Here is a 25,735-nt window from a genome sequence, read left to right as displayed (position 1 = left end):
ATGGAGATTCTCAGTCACTCATATCATAGTTATCCCAAAGATGCTTTTTCACGAGGCAACTAGACTTTCTTGTCAAGAAAGTCCATTTGCCTCATGAAAAAGCATCTTTGGGATTTCTAACCCAAGCTTATACAACATATATCCCACAAGCTGCATGTGGCCCACCAAGCAGCCTTGTGCAGTCTGCCAACATTTTATAAAAATTAAGTAAATTCACTACTGTACCACTAGACATTGTCACCCTTAGTAAGGTTCCACTACTGGTGCCCTGGAAAACATGCTGCTAAGTGTCTCCAATTCCTCCAGACCTTTACCAGCTCCATTACTGCTGCACACCAGGTATTTCCTCCTATGGACAAAAATCATCTCTAACAAAACCAGAGCTCACATCTGACCATAGGACCAAGTATTTTGGACCTTTAGACTGGGACTTCTTTTAAAAAAATGTATGAATATAAACTAATGGGATTTTTTAAAAGACAAAATTACTAATCTTATTTACCTATCTTGATCTTGCTGCAAAGTATAAGTTCCTATCTATGAATTTTTTTGTAAGCTTGTGCACAACAGGGCAAATGCAATCTTTATTTGGAATCTAAAATCCAATTGATGTACTTTAAATCAGCATATAAATTATAGGAGAATGGTAAATGACTAACTTCCTGCATAATGAATAAAGGCAAATCTTTAATTCATAGACTGTCCGTATATAGACATCTGGAAGGGAAGAAAGCTAGATCTGTGAAGCAGCCTCAGACCCCTGAATTAAACAAACATGCCACAATTGCCCGTTGATAATTGGGTTCAGCAATACATAACTTGAAATATGTAATGTACAAGAAAATTGGGGAGAATGGATTTTATCAATAACAAAACAGCTTTCTTTTACTGTTACTTTTCATGCTGAGGTAGGTCAGTTTAGTGATACAATAATTTTAAGTGAATGCGTCATAAAAGTCAAGAGTATAATTTGTATGGCAGTTAGCATATTTTAGATATTATTTACATAAGACATAGCAACAATATGAACATAAAGTTCATTTAATATTAATAATATTACCTAAGAAATGAGAACATGGCACAGACCTGTACAACATACTAAGATAATCAAAACCCACTAGCAATGAAGGTTTGACAAAAGCCACATAGCATTTAGTTTTCCTAGTCCTAGAAAAGCAAGATGAAACCTGTGATGATCACAATGTTAGCTTCCTCAACAAGGTGTCTAGAAATCCTGGAACATTTGTGGATTCACGTTTTGTGCCCAGAGGGCTAATTCCATTTGCTATTTTTAATCTTTCAAAAATTATTTTTCCCTTCATGAAAATGAACAGGCAGATGAAAAAACAAGCAGTGACTCCAGCTTCCATCATCCTTATTTCCCATAATGCATTTTGGATCTCATATAGTCCCAGAGACTTTTTACAAATTCACATTCTCAGTTCACATAGCGCTGAAAAATGTCCAACTACTTACAAAACATGTTTTCAAAAAAAGGAAATTACCACTGTTGTCAGAGATTGAGAAAAAATAATGTGCAATTTAGCATAGTCTGAACTTTATATGATTGACTTACCATTTTGTGAAGAACATATTTAGATGTGAAATGATACTTATGTTGCAGCTTCTCAGATGAAAAACTAATAATTAATCCTAGCAATTATCTTACATATTTCAATAATCTTAGAAACCTGATCTAAGACACTATCATTCCATCAGTTTCAAATATGAATTTTCCCGCTTTTTTTGTAAAAGAAAAAGGTGCTGGAACTCTGTTCTGAGCCTTCCATGAGAAAAAAAGCCCTGAATTTTCCCATATTTAGGATGTTTCACTGTCAAACTGAAAAACTGAATTCTATTTCTTCTGAACATGTTATAAATTTAATATTTATGGACTTTTTATTCATATCCTGTTTACTATTACTGTCTCCTATTCTATTCCTCTTCTATTGTTTTGCTTGGCATAAAGAATTCTTTTACACTTTTTGTTACCCCATAAAGGTATTGTTTATTGTGGTGTTGTTGTTTTTTCCTCTTTGATATGGCTATCTTACAACATTTATGACAGGTTTTTTAAAAAAATTTCAGCATAAATGTCATCAGAAAAAATATAAATTATTATTTACATATTACATGACATTTACAGTTATCAAGTCATGGAAAAATGATTGTTGTTGTTCCGTCGTTGTGCCCAACACTTCGTAACCGCATGGACCATAGTGTGCCAGGTCCCCTATTCTCTATTATCTCCCATAATTTGTCCAAATTCACGTTCATTGCATTGATGATCCTATCTAACCAGGAAAACTATTAAGATATTTTAAAGAGGTTAAAAGATGCTATTTTACAAAGTGACAGTTCTGTATAAAAAAAAAGAAACAAGGAATTTTGATTCACTTTAAAGCTCTCAAATTTGTTAGGGGCTATGCTCTCATGGGCTTCGTTAATAGGCTATAGCCAAATTCATTGGTGGCCTTTAGAGAGGTTTATGCCACAGTAAACATGCTGCTTTTGTTATGCTGTAAGACACAGACAGACAAGGAGCCAATCAAAAGCTACGAAGCTTTACATCACAGATCAATTTTAATGATCTTTCTGCAGAACAGAACAAGACTGACTACATACTAGGAAGAATCCTATTACACCCCTTTCTTTCTCCTCCCTCTTCTAAGACAGTATCTTACCAGAAGGATTATAAACTTTTCTCAAAAGCCTGTTGCGCAGCTCCTAGTTCTTTGCTTATCCAACCCGAGGTCTTTAAGAATAGCTGAGAGTATTGGGATAAATAACACAAAACACACAAACCAGATTTACTTAGCTCAAGAGATCAGGAGTACAGCCTACAGAATAACACTAAAAAACTTGCCAGCAGTTCTAGCTGAAGCAGAAAGGAACTGACTAAATCACAGCATGACTTGCGGCTGACGTCAGTGTTGGTGTTGTTTGTGGAGTTTAAGTTTTCCAGCTCCGCCACTGAAACACGATTCCAGGAAATATAGTGACGTCAGCTCTTTGAACTTGATTAGCTGTGGAACAGACCACTTTCAAAGAGAGGGGGCATAAGATAATAAACAATCAGCCAAAGGTTTACTAGATTCAAGTCCCTCTTACTGCTGAAGTGAGCTGTCTAAATGAATGCTAGAAGAGTAACTGCAGAGCTGAACAAAGCACACACTGCCACTAGATTTCTGCTAACAGAAGTTTAACAAGCGATCTTTCATTCACACCAAAGTTAAATAGAAAGCACTGGGAGAGGTAAGTTGCTGGTTTTTCATGCTACCTCATTAATGACTGCAATAAAGTTAAGTTTTCACTACTAAAGAAAAATATTTTATTCCCAGCTGAGCTTGCAAGAAAAAACTATTTTCAAACAGCAACCAGTTCACCCTAAAATATTTCACCTCCTAAGTAACATTTTATCATGCACTATAAAAATAAGAAGTAGCAACCAAGTGCTGCCAATCAAGAGTTCTTTGCGAGCCTTTTAATGAAAAAGAGAGAGCTGTGATGAACCTGATTGCGTCTGGGCTGTCAAACTTCTCACTGAAGGATTGCCGCACCCCAGCCTGAGTCCTGTCTTTGGAAAGAAGTATAGGGAATCACCTACCAGTCTCATCTCTGGTTACAGCCATGACCACAGCAGCTCGTGCTCAAAGGCTTCACGTCTGCCACCAAGTGAACAGAAAATTTTCCAAACAAGCAAACATGTGCGGGATTACAAGCTTCAGGACTGACATCAGAATGACCTCACTAGCCTACCCCGTCATTAATGTGCTTTCTCACTGGAACAGCCCTTTGAAACAGGAACTGGGGGGGAGGGGGAGACTAACTTGCAAATAACTGCCTTGGCATTTTCAGCTTTGCTCTCCTTTTCAATATATTAAAACACCCACAAACCAAGGGAATCAACCATAAATCAAGCATGCCAGATTTATTTGTAGCAAAGAATGAAATCTCTGCAAACACTTTTCAAAATAAGTTAGTCTGGAAGCTGCACTTTAAACAATACTGCAATCCCACCCCAAAAACATTTCAGTAACCCCAGGAGAAACAGTTTTGTTCCATATCTTAATTTAGCAACCGTGAAGACAACAACAGTTATTGTGTTTGGCTGCACAGTCAGCTAGATGTTCAACTAGATTAGGCAGTTTTATCTACCTGTTGAGTCCTTCCCAAGTACCTGGGATAGGCTGATGTTACTTGATGCTCTTAAAACCATCAACCCAGGATGGAAGCTGTTCCTAGTAAAGCTGCTTTTTGCAATTGACTGATAATGATACTGTCAATGCTACTGGTGTTCATATGGTGCTCCAGATGTTTTGAGATTGCACCTAGGATGCCTATTGGTATTATCTTTGCTTTTCTTTTTCTTTGCTTTCTTCGTTACAGCCATTCTATTTCAACTTGCAGGTCTTTGTATTTTGTGATTTATTATCATCATCACGACTGACAAATCCTATCTTTTATTTACTATTGTCTGCTACCTCAGGGTCTTCTTAATTTCATCTCCACAATAATCCTAAAAACAGTCTGAACTACAAAAAGTCATCCATTGAGCTCTATAATTAATTACAAGTTTTCGACCAAGGTCGCCTGCACTATGCTAAGAAGAGTTAAAGAGCTTTTTAAAAACCAGTTTAAATGCAGGTGTAATCCAGCATCCTCAAGCAAATTCTTCTACAATATGAACATAATTATTTCCAACTGGTAATAACTGTTACCAACTGGTAACTGGTATTTGGAGACATGCTGTTTTGGATCAATGAGTCATATACAGGTATCTTGACTATTTGTCAATGATATTCCCCAAAAATGTGCAATTTAAATACAACTCTAACCCTAATCCAAAGAAATATGTAACCATAGGGGGGGAAATATCTCCACAAAAAAATTATTACTAGATTTAGAAATAATTTACTTTGCTCAAGGGCACTCATTTATCCTTGTAGGGATGGCAGGCAATCTCTTCACTCCCATCACCCCCTCCTCATTCACTGAGAGTCACATCTGAGTTTCAATCCACATTCATTAATTTTATTTGCCCAAGAGAAAAAAATGTACAGATTTTTTTTAAAAGGGAGTACTGGAGAACCGAGACTTGAAAGGCAAACAGGAGACTTTTCATCTCCCCAACAGCCTCAGATTCAGCTAACTAGAATCCTTAGGAATTGGGAAGAAAATCAAGGAAGAACTGAGAAGGAAATCTGATTTATAAAAGGCAGGTGTCTTGCATAGGTAAAAGCTATTTAGGTAGATACCTTGTTAAGGTTACTGACTTTGGATATTTAAGCCTAATTTACTGTCTTTGGAATCTAATGCTTCTATATAAGCTCAGTTCTGGTGTGTTTTTGTGCAACCTGGAAACTTGTTGCTTCAATCTAACTAAAAGACTACCTTGCCGGCTAGAACTTTAGATTTTCCTATTGAAGTCTAAGATTTTCTCTCGTTTTTGCAGATCTGTGTTTTTAACTCCTCTATTACTAAATCTTTGCACACAGCTATTAGAGTTAAAGAAATATTGGTATTTTCTCTTTTCCCTTTTTTTCTATAAAGCTTTATCTTATTTATACCAGTGAGGTTGATCTATCTATCAAAAGCAGAGGATTGATTTCTATAGCCCCACTGCCAGTAAAGTGCAGACCGTGGAAGTCCTCTCTCTCCCCCTTGTGGGGTTTGGGATAGACAGTGGCAGCTAGTAAGTAGCAAGTCATTTCACCAAGGCAGAAGTATGACTGGGGTGTGTAGATGCAGTGTTTCTGAGAAAAACCAGAAGCTGGAGACCTCCAGCCTTTCACACTCTAGGCTCAGCCCTGCTTTTACAGTCTAATTCACCATTTTATTAGGAAACGATCTCAGGAGTTCTCTACCGATATACCAGTCATAATTGTTGGAATCACAGTAATAAATGATCTATTTTAAAAATAAGCCATTAAAAAAAACCAACCCATTTTCTGGGCCTGCAGTTCTGTGTAAACCTTGCACGAAAAGTCTTAGCCACCACTCACATAAGATTTCTAGAACAATAATTTCCTTGCAAGTATTCACAATAGCACTCAACCATAACTTTAGTGCTAATGCTCTCCTAATGCTAAGAAGTTTACAAAAACCTAAAGATCAATTATAGTAAAATGTTCAAGATTAGAACTAGCCCGTAAAATGTATGAAAATATTATAAGCCTATAACCTATACTGGCTTATAACCTATAATCAAAGTTGCTAGAGAGCTTTATAAAAAACTTAAGTGCTGGAACATACATCTGCCTCAGTTGTGTGCAATGTGTAACGTAGTATTCCTAAAGCACTTGAAGGGATTTTATTATGCTTAAGGTTGATGTTAGTAATATTGATATTAGTAGTGATACTTTGTAAACATCTTTGTTTATGTGCAAGCAGTTTTGTAGGTGCTTTATATTGAGAAATTAGTTATATAATAGCAAATGTTTCATGCTTTAGGTACAGGGGATTGCTTACATGAAAAGAGCATGGTGAGGGGAAGGGGGAAAGGAGCTGTGGTGGAGCCTGGGTTGTTGTGTATAAGTCATCATGTAGGAATTATTTTTCTGTACCTTTTGGTTCCTAGTACCAAGACCAGATCTCTTTGTTCTGAAGGGGTATAAAAGGTGGAAGACATCTTTCCTGGTTGTTGCCTTCATCTCTCTACCAGCCACGAAGAGAGATGTGGCCACCCAACTCTATTTTGATCAAAATAAAAGTTGTTTGCTTGCTGAAACCTCGGCTCAGGAGGGTTTTTTTGGCTCTTTTAAATTCCTGAGTAATGCTGGGGCAATTGTGAGGCTAAGTGTACACACTGAATTCAAATTATTATTTTTTCAATTTAATAAAAATCTAAAGCATATTGCCCAAAGCCATGAGTTCGAACACTAAGCCAAAAGTCAGTATATTTTATTTTATATGAAAAACATGTGAAACACATGTTATTATTTTGCCCATGAAGGGGAAAATGTAATTCAAAATATATGTGGGTGCACATGCAGTCCTGTCTGAAGTATTTTAAATCAAAGTTGTCTTTTCCCAAGATTATGCAGTAGTTCCTAAACACGGCTCTATGAGTCTTGAAGAACTGCTATTAAATGTTCTTGAGAAACTGTTCATGCATGCCTACGTAAAATTCCACATTTATTTTCTGTTTTAAACTTGGATTTCTGTACAGGTCTGTTACCTATATTTTTGCAGATTTTTTCTCCCAACTGAAGTAATTTAAATTATTAACTCTTTTTAACATTCCATAGTTTCACATAATCAATAAAATAGAAATAAGATAGGGATTTTTTTTGGCCTTAAATCAAAGATTTACTTCGGAGAGGTTCCTTCAAATTTATTCACCTCTAGGAAGAATAGATTATGATTGACGGAAGTCCCATTTTATGGAATCTCTCTTCATAACTAAATAAGAGATACATCAATAATGGTGTCTTCCCAACAAGAATGCATTATTGTCTAAGTGACCAATTCCTTGTGTGCCTTAGTAGGTATTTCTTAAGTGTGTAGTAAGTATTTGATTTTTTAAAAACAGTATTACTACCTTGTTAGACTTACAGTCTTTCATTCAGAAGTTCAGCAAGGAACATGTAGCATTTCCTCTTTCCAGTTTTCCCAACAACCCTGTGAAGTAGTGTTAAACTCAGAGTGTCTGCCCCAAACTCACCCAGTGAGAGTCTGAGGCTGAGAACACCTTACGAACTAGGTCTTCCTACTGGAAGACCAATGCTCCATCACTACACTGCCCTGGCTTTTTTATCATTTGCAAAAGATATTGTTTGTTATAAGAACTTCTTTAAATAGAGAAGCAAGTAACAGAAGTTGAAAACAAATGTAGTTATCTGTTTAAAAATGAATTAAAAATGAACAATTTACCTTGGACAACAACCTGACTCCCAGGTACAAAGAACTGTTGGGTGCCATCAGGTGTTTGAGCTGCGTATTGCACAATTGTGGCACCAGGTTGAGGAGCTCCTGAATTCGTCATGGTTAATGTTTGTAATCCTTGAACACCGTCAGATGCTGGATTAGAGATCTGGATTGTTCCACCTTGGGCTATAGCAACTTAAGCAAAAATAAATACTACATAAGACATCCGCAACAGAGATGAAAACCCTTTAAGTTTATTACTCCCAAAGAGTGTTTAAGGGTTAGGGTGATATGAATTACCAATATCCAGCATGAAACTGGATACAAACACATAAACCAGTCTCCAAAACTGATTCAGAATGCCTATTATTTGGGGCAACGCAAATAATTTTTCACAACTTTTTGCAATTAGATTTTATTTTAAATAAATTGAGCACTCAATTCAATAGAAATTTTGAAAATCACTGGCAGGAAGAAGGAAGGGGGACTATTTAGACTCACCCTCCATATTGTTCAACATCATCAAGATCCTCCTGATATTTACAGCAAATATTCTGGGGGAGAAGTTTCCCTTCCTAACATTGTGTGTTGTGTTGTGTGTGTGTGTGTGTGTGTGTGTGTGTGTATTTTAACTCACTGTTTATTAATATATGCTACATTTAAAACTATGGAGCAATTACTAATTTTTCTTCTGCAAAGTTGTACAGGAAGAACTCAACTTGTGGACATTCACTTATTCATTTCATTCATTTCATTTCATTCATTTATTAAATTTATATACCGCCCTTCTCCCGAAGGACTCAGGGCGGTGAACAGGGCATATATAAATAGAAAATACAAAAATTAAAAGAGAATTAAATAATCGCCCAGATAAAACAGTAACAATATAAAAACCCATTAAAAACCCTAACATCCCCCATCAGGCCAGGCCAGCTTGTTCAAATAAATGGGTCTTCAGACCGCGCCGGAAGGAGCGAAGGTCCGGTGCTGTCCGGAGCTCAACCGGCAGTTGGTTCCATAAAGCCGGAGCGCCCACAGAGAAGGCGCTCCCCCTGGGGGCCACCAGCCGACATTCTCTGACCGGGGGCACCCTGAGGAGGCCCTCTCTGTGAGAACGCACAGGGCGGAGGGAAACAGGTGGTCCCGCGACGCGGTCAAATCCTGACGGGCGGCTGTCCTATGGCTTTAAAAGTTAAGTTAGGGTAAATGAAACGTCTGCAAGAACAAGAAGCAAGCTCGGAGAGCACCAAGGACCCCTCATTTCAACCCTGAGCTACAAATATTCTCCTCCACTGGTACACGGAACGATTGGAGAGCGGAGGAGCAGGGAAGAGCTCAGACTCGTCTCCCGCCGGCGGCGCAGCAAAACTGCTCGCGGGGCAGCCGACTTCAAACGCCAGCCTGGAGGACGGCGAGACCTGACAGCAGCCATCCTGTTGCGGGGCGCCAGGGACACCCTAAAGTCCCAGCAGCTTCTTCACGGAGGATGTCGTTGGCCCACCACGGTCAAGGCAGCGGCAGGTAGCTTTCGATTCTCGAAATTTGGGGGGCTTGAAGCTACCGAACCGCAGCTTCGCAAAGAACTACAAGTGGGCTTGAAAGCCGCGGGTGGTTAGGAACTTGGCAGTTCGTAGTTAATGACCATTCATGGTTTTGATAGCGTTGGAAAAAAAGTGACTTGCAACTGGTCTCTGCAATAAAAAATCGAATGCTTTGCAACCAGCAGATATTTGCCACAGTTGCAGTGTCCCGAGGTCATTTGTCATTTGCAACCTTCTAAACCAGCTTCCAACAAGCAAAGTCAACTAGAGATGGAAGCTGTAACAAGACTAACTTAATGACCATGTGATTCACTTAACTGCAATGATTTGTTTAAAAATTGGAGGAAAAAAAGTTGTAAAATCAGGTGTTATTCACTTAATAGCTGCCTCCCTTAAGGATCAAAGTTCCAATCCCGGTCGTGGTCATAAGTTGAGGAATACCTTTTTATCATGAAATTATGATAGGAAACACTGAGTTTCTGATGATAAAGGGACACTCTATAGACATTCACAGAAAGAACTGACAGCCAAAAACATGATGTGAAAACCAGGTTAGTTTTTCCAAATCCCATTCAATTGCATAATTATTATATCTTAGAGTAGGTTATTATAGTTCAGCAGTAGGCAAACCTGCCATGCTTGGCAACCTTCGGATGTGTGGATGTCTACTCCCAGAATACCCCACAGCCAGTATGGTTTCTGCAAGTTCATACCTCTTAAAGTTGCAATGTTTGAAAAACACAGGCCTATAGCCTGTTTGGGATTACATCTTAACCACAAATAAAAGGCTGTCAAAAATGTGTCTTTATTGGAGATATTTACACAAATACGTCTTATGTTCCACAGCCTCTGATCAAAAGTTCTAAAACTAAATGCATGAAGAAACATCAGTAAAAGATGGAACCCCCCCCCATAGGAATACTATATATATATATATATATATACACACACACACACATATATATTTTTTTCTTTTCAAAATTGTAACTTTCCTTTTAAGAACAACAGATTATTAAACAGGCAGCCGAATATTGAAGAAGACCTACTGTACTGCCCGGTGCTAGTCTGATAAAGGCTGGTCGGCACGGCCATGGCAGGGATTCCAGAGGCTGCTCCTTCTTCCTCTGGTTTTCCTTCTTCAATCTTAGCCATGCCAGGTGCATCAGAAGAAAGCTCATTCAGAATTTTTCTGCCACGAATAAATAAATGTTTTAAAGAAATATTTTTAAAGATGTTGACCTATGCCATGAACGAGTGAAATAGCGTAAACGAACATGAAAACTTTTATATTAAGGCAGGGCTTACCGATACGAAGGCCGCCTTGAAAGTATTTCCCTCCGCTTCTGAGAATCAATTACCACTTCTGTTTCTGTAGATTCATCTGTATTCGTAGCTGGTGCTACCTATTTTTTTAAAAAAATAATAATCAATTTAGGTATTAATCTTATGGCCCTTTCCATGCAAACAAAAATTCAGTAAGCTGCAATTCTAGCAAGTTTGTTGCAATAGCCGGCAATTTTCACTGAATCCTGATTTCTATTGTAAGATAATACTCTTAATACTCTTATTTCATGGAATTTTATGTACCTATTCCATTTCTATTCCATTGCAATATAAGCAACTTTTGATTACTATGGCACTATTTTGCAAATTTAACAGTCTTAAAAAATACAAACAAATGCAGCGGTTTTGAAGAATTTATTCAAAAATTGAATGTATGCTTGACTTGTTTCAAATCTCATTCACAATTCTGTGCATGCTGCTACTTCTACATTCTTGCTATGATAGCAAGGAGCCATTCCACCTATTATATGAACTGTATCAATTTTTCTATACACACACACACACACACACACACACACACACACACACACAGACAGACAGACAGAAGGAAAGAAATGGCAGTGACAACCAAATGGAATGGAGGTGGGGGGAGAAAAGGAAACCATAGGAAAGATTAAACAGTGGAGCAAGAAAGCAAAGAGAGAGGGAGATAAAACATTTTCTAAAACTAAAACAGTCAGAAAGTTTTAGAAGTTAAATTTGGAAGCAGATGAATAAGTTAATACATCATGCGCACGCACACACAAACGCAGACCAGTTTGGTTTTGACTCAGGGTTGAAAACAAACCAATCCCATGAAAGAAACCATTGTTATCAATTGTACCAACAATGGTACCAATGAATAATCCACATTTTGACTTACTATGTCAAAACCTGACTGTAGGCATCTAACCAAAACAGCAGGGTTATTAATGGCTAGGCATGAAAGAGGATTACAAAAGAAGCTACACATTCAAGAGTACAATAATTCCAGAATCCAATGGTAATTGCTAGAGATTTTTTTAAAGAGGAGAAATTAAAAGAGCACACAGGATAACAAATTACAAGTAGTTCTTGACCAGGGATTGTAATGCAATTATGGCCAAAAGTTTTGATAGCCGTTAAATGAAGGGCCCATGCAATACTCTCACCCTCCTCCCATGCAGCTGAGTAGCAGATTTGCAAGCAGTAGACTTGGGGCAAGTAAAAGTGAGCGGCAGACTTGCAAGTGCTCAGAGGAGCAAAGTTCTCCATCCCTCGGCCATGTTCCTCTGTTCCAGAAGGGAGCACTATTTTTGAGTAGCTGCAATTCACTGTGGCCACTCTGAAAGTAGCAGTTACTTTGGAGGACTAGGGCCTGCTGCCTACAGACACAGAGCGATAGAACAGCTGCTTCCCCAATCTGAACTCCAGAACTTCCAAAAGGAGATCTACGGTAAAAGATGAGATATTTGTGGCAGGGATGGGAAAGAGCATATGGGAAGTAGGCCCAAGGCTTGTGGGGACTCCAAGGGATTCCAAAATCAAATCCCAAGTAGCTTTTGTGGGGCAACCATTTGTAAGTCAAGGACTACCTGTATAAAACAAGAACAATTTTAGTTAAAACTTTGTTTTTCCTTATCATTCTCTTCTCTCTCTAGAGCCCTATCCATCCTCCTGTCCTCCAAATATTTCCCTCTCATTTTTGCAATTCTCATCGCACATAAGTTCTATTTATATCCTAGTCTCTGGGATTCATAATTTAACTGTGATTTAATATTAGCAATGGGAGCAATCCCTGACTACACTGAAGAATGTGAATGCATGTGAGATTTGGTGTCGTAGGTCAAGAATACTGGTAGACAAATGAGCAAGGGATACTATGAAGTGATAAAATGTTGACATCAAAAGTACTTACTACAGTATTTACCGACTGTCCTTCAGATACTGAACATCTGTCCAGAACCAGAAGAACTGAAACGTTTTATTAAAAAAAAGCAAAACTGCATGCTTTTTGACAATCTCATCAATGTCTATATGAACACATTGTTTCCTGTAGTTTGTTCAATTAGATATGGATTAATTTAAAATATTAATAAAATCTGTCCATATAGGAAATTAGGAAAAAAGATGGAAAGGGAACTAACACTCTCTTCTGATTTGCAGCAATCATACTTTTAAAAAAGGAACTTGAAACATATTATCAATTAGGAGGCATGCAAAATGTTTTGAATAGCTCCATTCTAAATTCAAAATATATTACGTGTGTGTGTGTGTGTGTGTGTGTGTGTATACACACACACACACACACACACACACACACACACACACACACACCTGAAATTGGCATGTTTTGAGTTCAAAGTACTTCTTTGAGCTTGAAACAAAAAGTTTTAAGGTCAAAGCATTAGAATTTTTTAAAAAATGTGTACTCACTAATATTATGTTGGCAACTAAAGAAATAAGAACACTAAACCTGGGCATTAAATACAAGATCTTCTGTTTGGTCTTGTCTTGGCACAAAAATACTCCATGAAACCAAGGAAAAGTTAATAAAGGAGACACAACTAACTTGAACAGATTGCAATTGTGGTGACTGAATAACTGAAGGTTGGGTGGCTTGAATCACTCCCTGTACGTGGACAGTTTGACCAGAAGGGAACTGCACTACAGTTACAGAGGGAGATCCTCTTCCAGTTGTTGATCCCGCTACAGAAACCTATTGAGGTGAATAAAGCATACCGTGAAAACAGCTTAAGTAGCTAGCTCTCAATATTCGTTATCTGACAAAGTAATCCTTAGGCTTCAGTTAGGTTTTCACCTTCCACAGAACAGTTTGTTTTATAATACAAATATATATTTTGGCTATACTGGCAATTATGGAATAAAAAAGCAGGTGAAATATTATTGTGTGGCATTATGGCATTATTCATTAAGCATTGTCAGAAATGTTATGGTAATTAAAAAGTAACCTCTTCAATCAAAAGAAAATGCAGTCTCACATAAGATGTGATGGGGTAGAACTTTGTCAAGATATAACTGTTTTTGTAACACAGCTATATCATATCTTTCTACAAATTAACTGTATTGTTATTCTTCTGCACTGAAACATTGGAAGATCATATGCCAATTTTAATGAACAGAATGCTGAGAACTAACAACTTGCCAAAAGACAGCCACAAACTTCTCAGTTTAATCCCACTTTGAAATAGGGATTTCCTATTCTATTTTAATATTTATTATTAATAATTTATTATGATTGTCTTAGCAATACTTCAGAGTTGCATAACAATAATTATATCCAAATATTGTCAAAGCATATGAAACATTTGACAGCTCAATATGTCAGTAGCACTTATTTCATTTTTAATATCAGCCAGATATAATTGACAGCAGCACATAAGAATGCCCCTTTATTGTAATTTAATATACCATCATGTTTGAAAGCTTAGAACCTATCTCCAAGACATATACTTTTATCTTCCTCCTTTTTTCATTTAGATTTAAAGCATGTATTTTGAAGCGGCTGAAACTAGAATAAAAACTGTGTCCAAAGGACACTGATTACAAATTATTTTCTGATCTATTTAACAGTCCAAAATATCATTGGGTCTGCCTACACTGCTGCTTTAGAAACTGTGCCCAGCTCCATGTTCATTGACACTTGATTGCTGGTAAAAATGAAATATTTTAATAAGGAAGCATGTATGCAGGAGCTGATCTTTAAACATGATATGGATAAAGAATGAGTTGAATTGAGAGAAGAAAATTTATCCCCATAAGGATGGATTTCTATAAGCCGGGTGTCATAACCAAGAAGACTCCCGCCTTTGTAGGCAGCTGCTTTGCTACAAAGAGCCTCCAAGAATGACCTCATGCTAGAGTAATTGTGTAGGGAAGAAAACTAGCCCATGCTTGTACAACATGCAGTTCAACAAAAAGCTTTGGGTGGCCCACTGACATTTTCTAGTCAATACACTTCCTCTTGTCCTGGAAAACATGCTACCAAGCATGTCTTTACACTTCAGAGTCTCAACATCACTACCAGCTCCTGCACTGCTATCCCTTTGCTAGCCACCAAGCAGCTGATTTGTGTACCAAGCATTCCTTTGCATCTAATTTATCACTATGCTCCTTTCCCATCTAAATGTTATGCAGACCAGTCTTAGCCCCGGGCTGTTTAAGACTTTATAAGATTCTTTATGTTGATAAGAATTTCTGCTTAGAAAAATGACTAGTACTATTGTATTCAGTAAATATCCATTTGAGCAAAATTGACTTATCAAAGTGTAAGTCGAAACCTAGAATTAGTCCAGGTGTTTTTTTTCCAATACCAATATAGCAATAATTTCATATTACTCTTCATATTATCAATGCATAATAGTATTAAAAAATAAACAGAACATTTCATATTACTTGAGCTATAGTGGAGATATGATTTTGGCTGATTGGAGATTGCATATTAGCAGAATCACTTTCTGTAATAGAGTCTGTTGCACTGCCATCTTGTGGTTCAACTGTTTCCATGGTCATTTGTCTAAAAGCAAGACAGAAAAAAAAGGTTAAGATATGAAATATTTAATAACCCTTTTAGTAAAGGTAAAGGTTCCCCCGCACATGCGTGCTAGTTGTTTCCAACTCTAGGGGTCGGTGCTCATCTCCGTTTCAAAGCCAAAGAGCCAGCGCTTGTCCGAGGACGTCTCCGTGGTCATGTGGCTGGCATGACTAGACACCAAAGGCACACGGAACGCTGTTACCTTCCCACCGTAGTGATCCCTATTTTTCTACTTGCATTTTACGTGCTTTCGAACTGCTAGGTTGGCAGAAGCTGGGATGAGTAACAGGTGCCGCTCTGTTACGCAGCACTCGGGATTCGACTCGCCAAACTGCCGACCATCTGATCAACAAGCTCAGCGTCCTAACCCACTGAGCCACCGCGTCCCTTTTAATAACCCTTTTACTTCTGCTTATTTACTTATTCAATTTACTTTACTGTTACATAAAATATAGCACAATAACATTGTAACTTATAAATGTGCATGAATACAAGACTCAACCACTTCCATGGATGTGTACAGTGTATTCTAGCTAACTTGCCTCAACATATTAAGTTGAACTATAACAACCCATAGTTTCAATAAGCACTGATCATGACAGCTGTGGATTATGGGAGTCTCGATCAAGCATTTGGACAGAGAAATATGGGAGTTGTATCTATCACATCTGGAGATTAAAGAAAGGTGACTTAAACTTTACAGAAACTGAGACCTTATTTTTCTTCCCCAGAAGAAACATATTTTTTTAATCCCATTTATACCCCGCCCTTCTCCGAAGACTCAGGGCGGCTTATAATTTAAGCACAAACCAATGTGCTTAGCAATTTTCCAGGTACAATGTTATAATTGAGGCAGAGATATATTCTTAGAGATGCAGCACAGTTTCATCACATTTTTATTGTTCACTGAAGCTTCATTTTAGTTTATACAATAATTGGTTTGTTTTTTGCTAAGCAATTAAGTCCCCTCTTTTGCCAAGTATTAAAATTTTCTTGCAGATGTTATACTGCACATTTAGACAAAAATTTGATACAATTACAAAATTGGTGTTAAATATTGTAGATATTAATTAGCTCCATTTAGAATATTGCTTCCTGTGAGATGGTATTTTTGCTTGTTACTGTACTGATAGTATTAATGGTTTATTATTTAGAAGCCAAAACAAACTTTGGCAGCAAACATTTATTTCTGAGATTAGTTTATAGATGGAGCATCAGTTAATATAGAAGGCTTGGCTGAGAGTGACATAAAGTGACTTATCACTATTTTTTAAACTTAAAGAGATGTGGGCCCCAAAATGAAAGTATTGTTATTTCTTGGAATCAGGTAGAACCATGAACAAGGTTTTGGCTGTTCTGTGACCATGTCCATTTTATATTCTTGTTTTTATTTGCTTGCTATATTACATTCAAAGGTGGTTATATTTTATATTACATTCAAAAGTGGTTATATTTTTTAATTTTACATTTCCTAAATTTATAGAAAAAATTCAGCTTTCAAATTATAGAAAATAGCTAAGGTCTGTGGCAACAATCACTGCAGAATGCTAGTTAGCCACCAACTAAAGAATATTTGGGTACTTAATATAGTACTTTCAGCCAAAGACAGATAACACTTAGTTGCACTGTAAATCATTCCTCTTTGTTTCTCATAGTGGTCTTCATTCTAATAACTCTCACATATCAGAATTTCATTTGGGCTACGTCTTTGTTAACAACTGTTTATAGTATTTCACCCCACCCTGGTTTTTTCCAATATGGTTGAAGCTTACCTCCACATGTTACAAGTCAAATGTAGCATCTAACGCTGCCAAACTCCAGATGTGCTGGTCTTTTGACTCCCATAATTCCCAGTCAGCATAGTCAATTACTAAATTGGCTGTGGAGTTGTAGGAATTGACAACTTAAGACATAAGATTGTCCATAGTTTTACTGTTGGTTAAATTCATGTATCAGTCTTCATTCCTATTTCTCAAAATCTCAAGCACTACCTATTTTCAATCTATAAAAAAGTTTCATTTGCTTACTTAATACAAATTAAGTAATTACAAATTACTTAATACAATATGTGAGGCTCAATTCTATATATGAAAAAAATGCTTGATATATTATGGAAGCCATTTCACTCTTACAATTCTACTTAAGAAATAGATATGGTGTTTTTTTGTAAGGCCTATATATTGAGATGCATTCCATTAGAATGGTAGAGTTGATCTCTTCTTGGTACTTGTAGAACTAGATAAATGTATACTGAATATACAAATTCATGCTGTTGTAATTTATTCAGCATCTCCCAGAAAAAGATCCCAACTCCCAAGTAAAAGATTAAAAATTACTGCATAAGTCCAAACCTAATGTATTGCTGAAACTAAGCCAAATATAAAACAATGAACTTGAGTTAACACATATACTGACATTCACACATACTTCTCTAAATGAGATTGGTAACCAGTGCTAGGCTGCATTCCCTTTATCAGAACTATAACTGTAATATAGGACACAAGCCTGCTATGCAGAAGCATCTTCTAGTGATAGCTAAAAATATAATGGCTACCTTATATTAATTCTGGCATGCTGTTTTTTGCTACATTTGCTCATGATTGAATTTTTTTTTAAAAAAAGGACTTCTTCCTTCTCCACACCACGCTCTTCTAGTGAATCTTGCAATGAAGTTATGTTCTGTTTGTGATGTCATAACTATTGCTATGGCAACCTACATTCACAGTATTACAAACATAGTACTTAGGGCTCTCTGCAGAAAGGAAAAGGATAGGAATAAAGAACCATTTTTAGTGCTAAATGCAAGAGATTTTATAAGTGTTATAGACTAAAACCTTTTGAAAAAAGGAGAAAAAATTAACCAAAAACTTAAAGACTTATGAAAACATCATTTGAAGCACTTTTTAGGAAATGCATGCAACACAGCAATTTCAGTGCGTTTTCATCATCAATCCTTTGGTATATTTGGTAAATAATGCATGGTCATTTGCCACGTGAGAAAGTACATGCAGAGTTAGTACAGTTACACAGACCAACCTGTGGAACTTTAGTGAAGTCATTGCTGATCTTAAATTCCAACATGCCCATGCAAAAATTAAAATTATTTTAACATAAAGAGGATCCTTAAAAATGATTTTTTACTGTGAAAATTCAATTGGGAAGGAAAAATGTTGCCAGTAAAAATCTACGTAATTGTCATGCCTGAAAATAGAATGGGATCATTTATGCTTCAAACCTGTTAAATTATGCATGGATATTGCTAGTAAATAAAACAAATATACTTTTACAATTTAATTGTAGTCTAAAAAATAGGTTTTAATTTTGAGTGGCACCTGTTCTTTGGAATAGCATCCTAGGCGACATCTAGTTAGCTCCCACACTGCCTTCTGGAAGCTGCTCAAAACACCATCTTGGTTTGGTTAATTTAACTTTATTCTGTTTTGGTTGATCTGTGGATTCTTTGTGTATTTTTGTCTCTGTGTTGTGTTTCTTATTTGTAATCTTCCTGCAACTAACATTAATTACTAAATACATGGGTCAGTTGCAAGCATACAACCTGCAGCAAATTTTGCCTATTTCAACCAAAGAAACCACTCTCCAATTTTCCTATTGGTTTAAAAAGACCTTTTCCATGAAGAGCTTCTGAATTTGTAAATCATTCTTTTCATAGAACCCTACTTCATAGCTTGAGATCACACACCTCCTTTCTTCTTCCAGGAACAGAATTCCTCTTGGGCCAGGAAGTCTTAAAACTATGCTGAGACTTTTTTCCTAGTATGAGTTACTTAAATTTGTATTTAAAACTCCAATAAAAAACAGGCTAACAAAGTACTCCCAATTTAGGAGCTTAATTTTACTGAACAAGGTATTCTATCATTTGCTAAATGGCCTAGATGCAGGGGGCGAGAATAGAGCATGTGGATAAGTACAATATAAAAGCAAATCTTGAAATATAGTTCTGAAGGATAGTTTTAATCACCTTGACTGAAGCTGAAAATTATTACCAACAGGTTTCTAAATGTAGTCTGCAATGAGATTAGAGTACCTCAGCATCTGTGTGTGGTAGCTACAATTGATTCTTGCTCTTTGTTGGACTATCACATAACTTTTTTAAACAGGGAAACCCTTCTCAATTATTTCAAAATCTGCACAGAAGGTAGTTGCTCTTTTTACAACTTCCTTCTTCCAGCTTTACATCTTGCCTGCATTCCTTGGTAGCTACTTCAGCTTATATATAAAAATACACCAATCCTAGGCAATCCCTTTTCATTTACTGGAACTTACTGCCAGAATTGCAGAGAAACCAAATTTTCATAGTAGTTGACAAAAAAAAAACATTAAATGATGGCTTGTAGCATTAACAAGGAGAGAATTGCATTGGGTTATATCACATCATTTCTTGAAAATAAAACAAAAATAAAAACTTGCACAAAACGGTGCTAACATATTTTATTTATTAAATTAACATGTTAATAAATCTTTTTTTCTTCAGTTCAGTCTGTTCTAATATATGCAGTACTTTTAATTGCAAGAATGGAGCATTTTTATATCCCCTTACTTTTAAAGCAGTTTAATCCTAAAAGCTACACAGATCGGATTTGTTTAAATCAGGCTGTCTCCAATGAAAGTTATACAATGAGAACTATGGATTAACACAATTGAAGAGGGCAAACTGAAGCTAATTTGGGGCTATTTCTCACAACCCAGTAGCCAAATGGTTTGTTTGTGGCTTGTATTGTGTTAAGTCTAACAACTGTGGTTAGTTTATGGCTTGTTACATATTGGGCAGCTCAACAAATCGTGTATATTAACAAAATACCAATACAATCAGTTAGTGCTTTGTGCAAACACAGCCAATACCTACTTATCCCCAATTGGTGCCCTCCAAATATGGTGGATCTGCTGGCTAGCCATTATTTCTTGGGATTTACTTCTCATCGTTTCCCAAGGAATTCAAGGCAATACGCATATCACATGCTTCACTAATTTATCATTGCAACAATTAATGTGATAAGAGAGCTGGAAATATAACATACTCAATGAGCTGCTTTGACAGGGATAGGCCCTCCCCACCTTGGGTGAGACCCCCTAAGCAGCATATCGGCGTCAAAGATCAAGACCTTTTTGTCAGCTCGGCCAGCATTAATTAGGGGAAGTTATGAATTGTTGGCCACATGCTTGGAAGCCACCAGTTTCACAATGAGGACAATATTGCGCTGCAAAACCATGTTGATACAGATCAAGGTAGACTGAACACCCAAGCAAATAGAATACCAAAGCGCACTATTCTTTTTAAACACCCTAATTCCATTAAACTCACAGTCTCTAAATGTGGCAAATGTCGCTGCAGATAAGCAGCACACTCCACATAGCTAAACTCGTGAATAAGGAAGAACCCTGTTTGCACATGCGCAAATCTTTCTCGACTCGACGAAGTTTTCCCCTCCGCGAAGAGTACGCCAGTCGGATTAAGCTCCGGTACTAAGGCGCGCTCCCAGCCCTCCCTTTAACCAGCTTCGACTCCTCGCCCGCCCCTCCCTTCTTCGAGTCCTCGGCACCCGTCGCTTCTCCTGCTCGAGAGCCACCCCTCCGCCGCTGCCTCCAAATGCCAGACCGCCTTGCACACACCCGACGTGTCTCCGCCCCCTCCTCGACTCACCCGAGTACGTGGCGCCCCCGTCACAGGGAAAGCAGGCGGGGAAGAGGGATTGGGCCGGACGAGGCCGCGCGTCGCTCACGTCAGTGCTGATGCCGCTGCGCCGTCACCGCAGGGGGCGAGGGAAATGGCGGCCGTCGCCTTCGCTGCACAGTTTTCCAGGGCCTGCAAGGAATAAGAGGCAGGGTGAGGCTTGCCTCGCCTCGCCCACCCCCGCCGCTCCAGGGCCTCGCTCATTGGTCACTCGAGGGACTCAACCGCTGGAATTCGCGCCAACCGTCTTTCAAGCCCACTCCCATTGGCTAACTACGAGGGGCGGACACGAGATTCATAGCCCAGTTCGTTGCCTTCTAGGATCGAAGCAAATGCTGATCCGAATAAGGACGAACAGCTGTGTCCGGAGCTGTGCGACTACAACTCCCACAATTCCATGTAGCAATCATAATGCACAAATATTCCTGAAAATACCACGTGTGATTCCTCCCCCACACCTATTCTTTCATGAGACAGCCCTCTATCGTGGCACGTATGGGAATTAAATTCGGACTACTATATCCGGCCTCAAAACTTGATACGGTCCCTGGAGAACTCTGGAGATTGTGGCCTATGCATCTCGTTGCTGTCATCTAGTGGTCGTCCGGATATCCGAAACCCAATTTCTCTACTCTTCATGAAAGAGAGTGCACGGAAGAGTGCTCCAAAGTCACTTGGGAGGCTTGGCTGCCTGATTATTATGCTAAACAAAATATAGTTAGCTACTTCCAAACATAGTTTATTATTGGTTCTTTGGTCATTTCCTTAGGGAAGCTAGCCACTGTACTTTTATGCTGCCTAAACGCATGTTTGCTCAAGCAGTATAGTTGCTTGATTCAGTGCATCATATTGACTTGGAAAACTTAGGTTAATTCAAGACACACATAATATGATTTCAATAAATGTGTATTGTGATCATACAGTATATTGAGTATACGATTATATTTTATTGGATTTTATGCAAGCAGCACCTTAGGTTGATTTTATATTACAGTAAACTGAGATTTTTGGCCAGTCCAGCTGAGGCAGGTAAAAAGAGTTCAATAACTAGATAACTTTCTTTGAATAACTTGATATAAAAAAACAAGGCTCTATAATCATAGAAAATGTGGGGGAGTGCTTTGGACACCATTCAAACAGAAGAACAATATCTCCCACATATTCATTAAGCACCTTGACTTTCACCTTCCACATGAGCTTGAAAAAGAGTTATAGCTACTTAGCATTTAACTTTTTTTCAAGGTGCTACAGTGCAGAGGTAAATAGAAGCCTGGACTCTTTATAGCAATAGGCACTCACCATGTACTTCCAGTGCCGAACCTCCTTCATACCATGTAATTTTGTTTTACTTCCCGAATCTGCTGAATGATCCCCGGATAGCATAGTCTAGAATGGGAAAGGCAGCATTTTGTCCTCCAATGAGTGACTTTTGACATTCCTAACACTGTCTCAGCAGCTTCCACAGGCTTGTCAGATCACAAAAACACTTGTGATGTTTTTTGTTTTGTAAAGTCTGCTTCTTTGGGGCATGAGGGCAATATCAGGACTACAAAAAAAAGGTGGTGTGATTTGCATTGTACACTGCTTTTGGCAGTCTGATCCCCTGCTCCCTTATTTGCAAACACCACCACCACTTTCTATCCTACTGACTATATTACTGGTATAATCATTATAAACAGGGAAGGCAGAGAAAGGTCTCTCCCCTTTTCATTTTATTTTTTTAAATCTGTTCTACTTATCCATCACTGGAAGTAATTAAAAAAACCCTGAATCTGATACAGGAAAGATAGAATACTTTCTCCTTCATACTATCAACAAGATAGAACAAACATATGATTAATAGTTTCAAAGCATACACATCTGTTATGAACTACATCTTGCATCATCTCTCACATTAACCATGTTCAACCATATTTGGATAGCTTTAGGCTATCCTCCTTTGGAAGTTTTTTTTTTCAGTTTTCCTTTTGCCAAACCCTGAGGCTCTTTCCCAGTGAAAACCAGTTTTTCAAGATAAAGAGTTCTGAAACCACCAATTTTTATGAAAATTGGCCAACACAACTATTTTGTGTGTATGTGTGATTCAATTTAATGTGGTTAACTGATTGCAAAGGAATTTTATCTGGGGGGAAACATGCCTGGGGAAAAAGCTGCTCATCAGATAAATGTTTATCAGTGTAACAAAAAATGGGGCTAAGAAAGAAGATAAACAATTGAAATTTCTTTCTTGGCTGTATTTTCTCTCAAAACAAAGGGTCCATTTTCTTCCAAGTCTACCCTTATCCTTTGTATTGCTATTACTACATTTCTGGTTCTAATAAAATCATCACCCATGTAGTGATTATGGATAAAATTCTCAGGTATTTTTTTAATCTAGTGATTATTTGGTAAGAACTCAGAACAGATCATTTTCCTTCCAGTGTGTGCTACATACACACACTCTAGAATTATAGCTTCTGTCATTTATAGTCAGCATAGTGGAGATAAGAACTGTAATCAAATCCATCTGAAATTTGAGAAAGATTGAGTTATGTGGTTTAACTTGCCCCAGAAGTCTGGCTTCCTGAGTTATCACTAAAGTGATTATTAAACCCTAAGGAAATAAAAGTATCTTCTAGAAAGTAGCATCATACCATTTTTCTTCCATTTACATTTTGGATATGAGGTCCTGTCTGTAAAGCAATTAATTGCTGCTGAAAACAGAGAGCTAAATTTGAGGCCCCAAACTCCATTTTGAATACCGACATGTCTCTTTAGGACAACTATGAACACCACTAAATACTGACCCATTGTATTATAAATAAATGGAAGTATTACCAAACCCTACAAAACCCCAGTAACTTAATTGGAAAAGTATCTGAAGTTGGTATCAGCACAGTACTCATGGTATTTCTGTTCTGAGAAGAGTGCTCATAAGCAAGATGCACCTATAAAGCAATGTGACTTGAGTTCAATTTTTAAAAATGTCTATTTTGGAAGATCACACTATTATTTTTTTGAAAATTTGGTTTCAGAATTAGCATGTCAAGAGAATTTGATAAGACATTTACAAATTATAATTTTATTTACTTACTGGATTTATATCGTTATATATTAAATTTGTTTGCCACCCATCTCAATATGAGGTGATTGGCTTACAATGTTAAAAAGAAACATGTATTTAATAAGAATAAAATACTATAAAAATACAAACTGACAGGTATAACTAATCCTGACAAGGATTTTAACATCTCCTTGCAAACGGCATGTGTACCATTGTGCTTGAAAGCAGCTACCATTGTCCCAGTCCCCAAGAAAACTGCAGTTGAGTGCCTGAATGACTACAGACCTATTGCATTAATGTCTGTAGTCATGAAATGCTTCGAAAGATTGGTTCTCCAACATCTTAGGACATGCCTCCCACTGGACTTTGATAAACATCAATTTGCCTACAGGGGAAATAGGTCAACAGACGATGCCATAGCTACTGCTTTACACTCTGTAGCAAGTCATCTCGAGAAGCCTGGAAGTTAAGTCAGGATGCTTTTTGTTGAATACAGCTCGGCTTTCAACACCATTTTGCCGAGCATTCTCATCGAGAAGCTGACTGACTTGAAATTCTCCCCCGCCATCTGCGATTGGATTCAAGACTTTCTTAGGGATCAGTTACAAACAGTGAGGGTCGGCTCTGCTTTGTCCACCCCCCTGAAGCTTTGTACCGGCACGCCACAGGGCTGTGTGCTTAGCTCCTACCTGTATTCTTTATACACTTATGATTGTGTATCATCTGACCCATCCACTTAGATAATCAAGTTCGCAGATGATACAACTATGGTGGGTCTTATTACAGGTGGGGATGAGACAGCATATAGGGCGGAGGTACAAAAACTATCCATATGGTGTAGTAACAACAACTTGCACCTAAACATCGGCAAGACGAAAGAGATGGTGTTAGACTTCCGGAGAAAAAAGGAGGAACCTGCTCCACTTTACATCAGAGAGAACTGTGTAGAGAGAGTTTCCTCCTTTAAATTTCTGGGAGTCTACCTCTGTGAAGATCTGACCTGGAAAGTTAACACAACTCAGGTGGCTAGAAAGGCCCAACAGAGGCTTCACTTTCTTAGGGTCTTGCGGAAGAACAGGGTAGAACAACAGCTAATGACCCTCTTTTACCGGTCTACTATAGAGAGCGTCCTCTCGTATGGTATTGTGGTTTGGTATGCTGGTCTGACAGCCGTGGATAGGAAAGTATTACAGAGGGTAGTGAGCACAGCACAAGAAATTGTGGGCTGTTCCCTGACACCACTGGATGACATCGCCAGGGCTCGTTGCCTTGGAAGAGTGAGGAAGAGTCTCAGGGATGACTCACACCCTGGACGGTATCTCTTTACTCTCCTACCATCCAGTAGAAGATATAGGAATATAGCCAGCCGTACCAACAGGCTGAAAAATAGCTTTTATCCGTGGGTTGTTAGGCTTTTAAATGGGACATAATCTCATGCAGAATTGACTTGGGAGGCCGGTGTGTGGTGTAGTTGGTTCACATAGTGTGGTGGGATGGAGGGTTTGTTGTCACTGTGTGTTGGGGGGAGAGGCTCAGCTAATCTCAATGTACACATGTTGTACTTTGACAATAAAGGTTTATTTATTTATTTAAGATGGGAGGGAGTAGGATGAGCATGGGTGGGTGGGGAAATGAGATCTGTTGTTAATCTATCAATCATCCCAGAGTGATCCTCCCCTATTGGACCAAGCCAGCTGGCAAAGCCAGGTCTTCAAGGTCAGGAAGGTGAGGAAGAT

The 25,735-nt window shown here is 38.0% G+C and overlaps 1 protein-coding gene across 6 annotated transcripts in view; it reads right to left on the bottom strand.

Annotated features, from left to right (window-relative positions):
* The window catches only part of CREM (cAMP responsive element modulator), a 28,032-nt gene extending 7,010 nt beyond the window's left edge, over positions 1-21,022 (bottom strand). Inside the window, exons 1-6 of one of the 6 annotated variants that reach the window (XM_081343667.1) lie at positions 20,927-21,022; positions 15,129-15,249; positions 13,285-13,431; positions 10,716-10,813; positions 10,457-10,599; positions 7,876-8,064 (exon numbers count right to left, since the gene is read on the bottom strand). In XM_081343667.1, the coding sequence (XP_081199793.1) occupies positions 7,876-8,064; positions 10,457-10,599; positions 10,716-10,813; positions 13,285-13,431; positions 15,129-15,245 (694 nt within the window). In that variant the 5' untranslated portion in view covers positions 15,246-15,249; positions 20,927-21,022. Of the gene's footprint in view, positions 1-1,576; positions 3,559-3,607; positions 3,663-7,875; positions 8,065-10,456; positions 10,600-10,715; positions 10,814-13,277; positions 13,432-15,128; positions 15,250-20,926 lie in introns of those variants that run through there. The other 5 variants (XM_081343666.1, XM_081343668.1, XM_081343669.1 and 2 more) reach the window with 5 other exon arrangements.
* Between the last annotated feature and the right edge of the window lie 4,713 nt (positions 21,023-25,735).

Source organism: Vipera berus (genome assembly GCF_964194415.1).
Source record: "Vipera berus genome assembly, chromosome: Z".
NCBI classification, from domain to species: domain Eukaryota; kingdom Metazoa; phylum Chordata; class Lepidosauria; order Squamata; family Viperidae; genus Vipera; species Vipera berus.
Note: the sequence above shows the minus strand (reverse complement) of the source record. Positions and strands in the feature narration are given on the sequence as shown.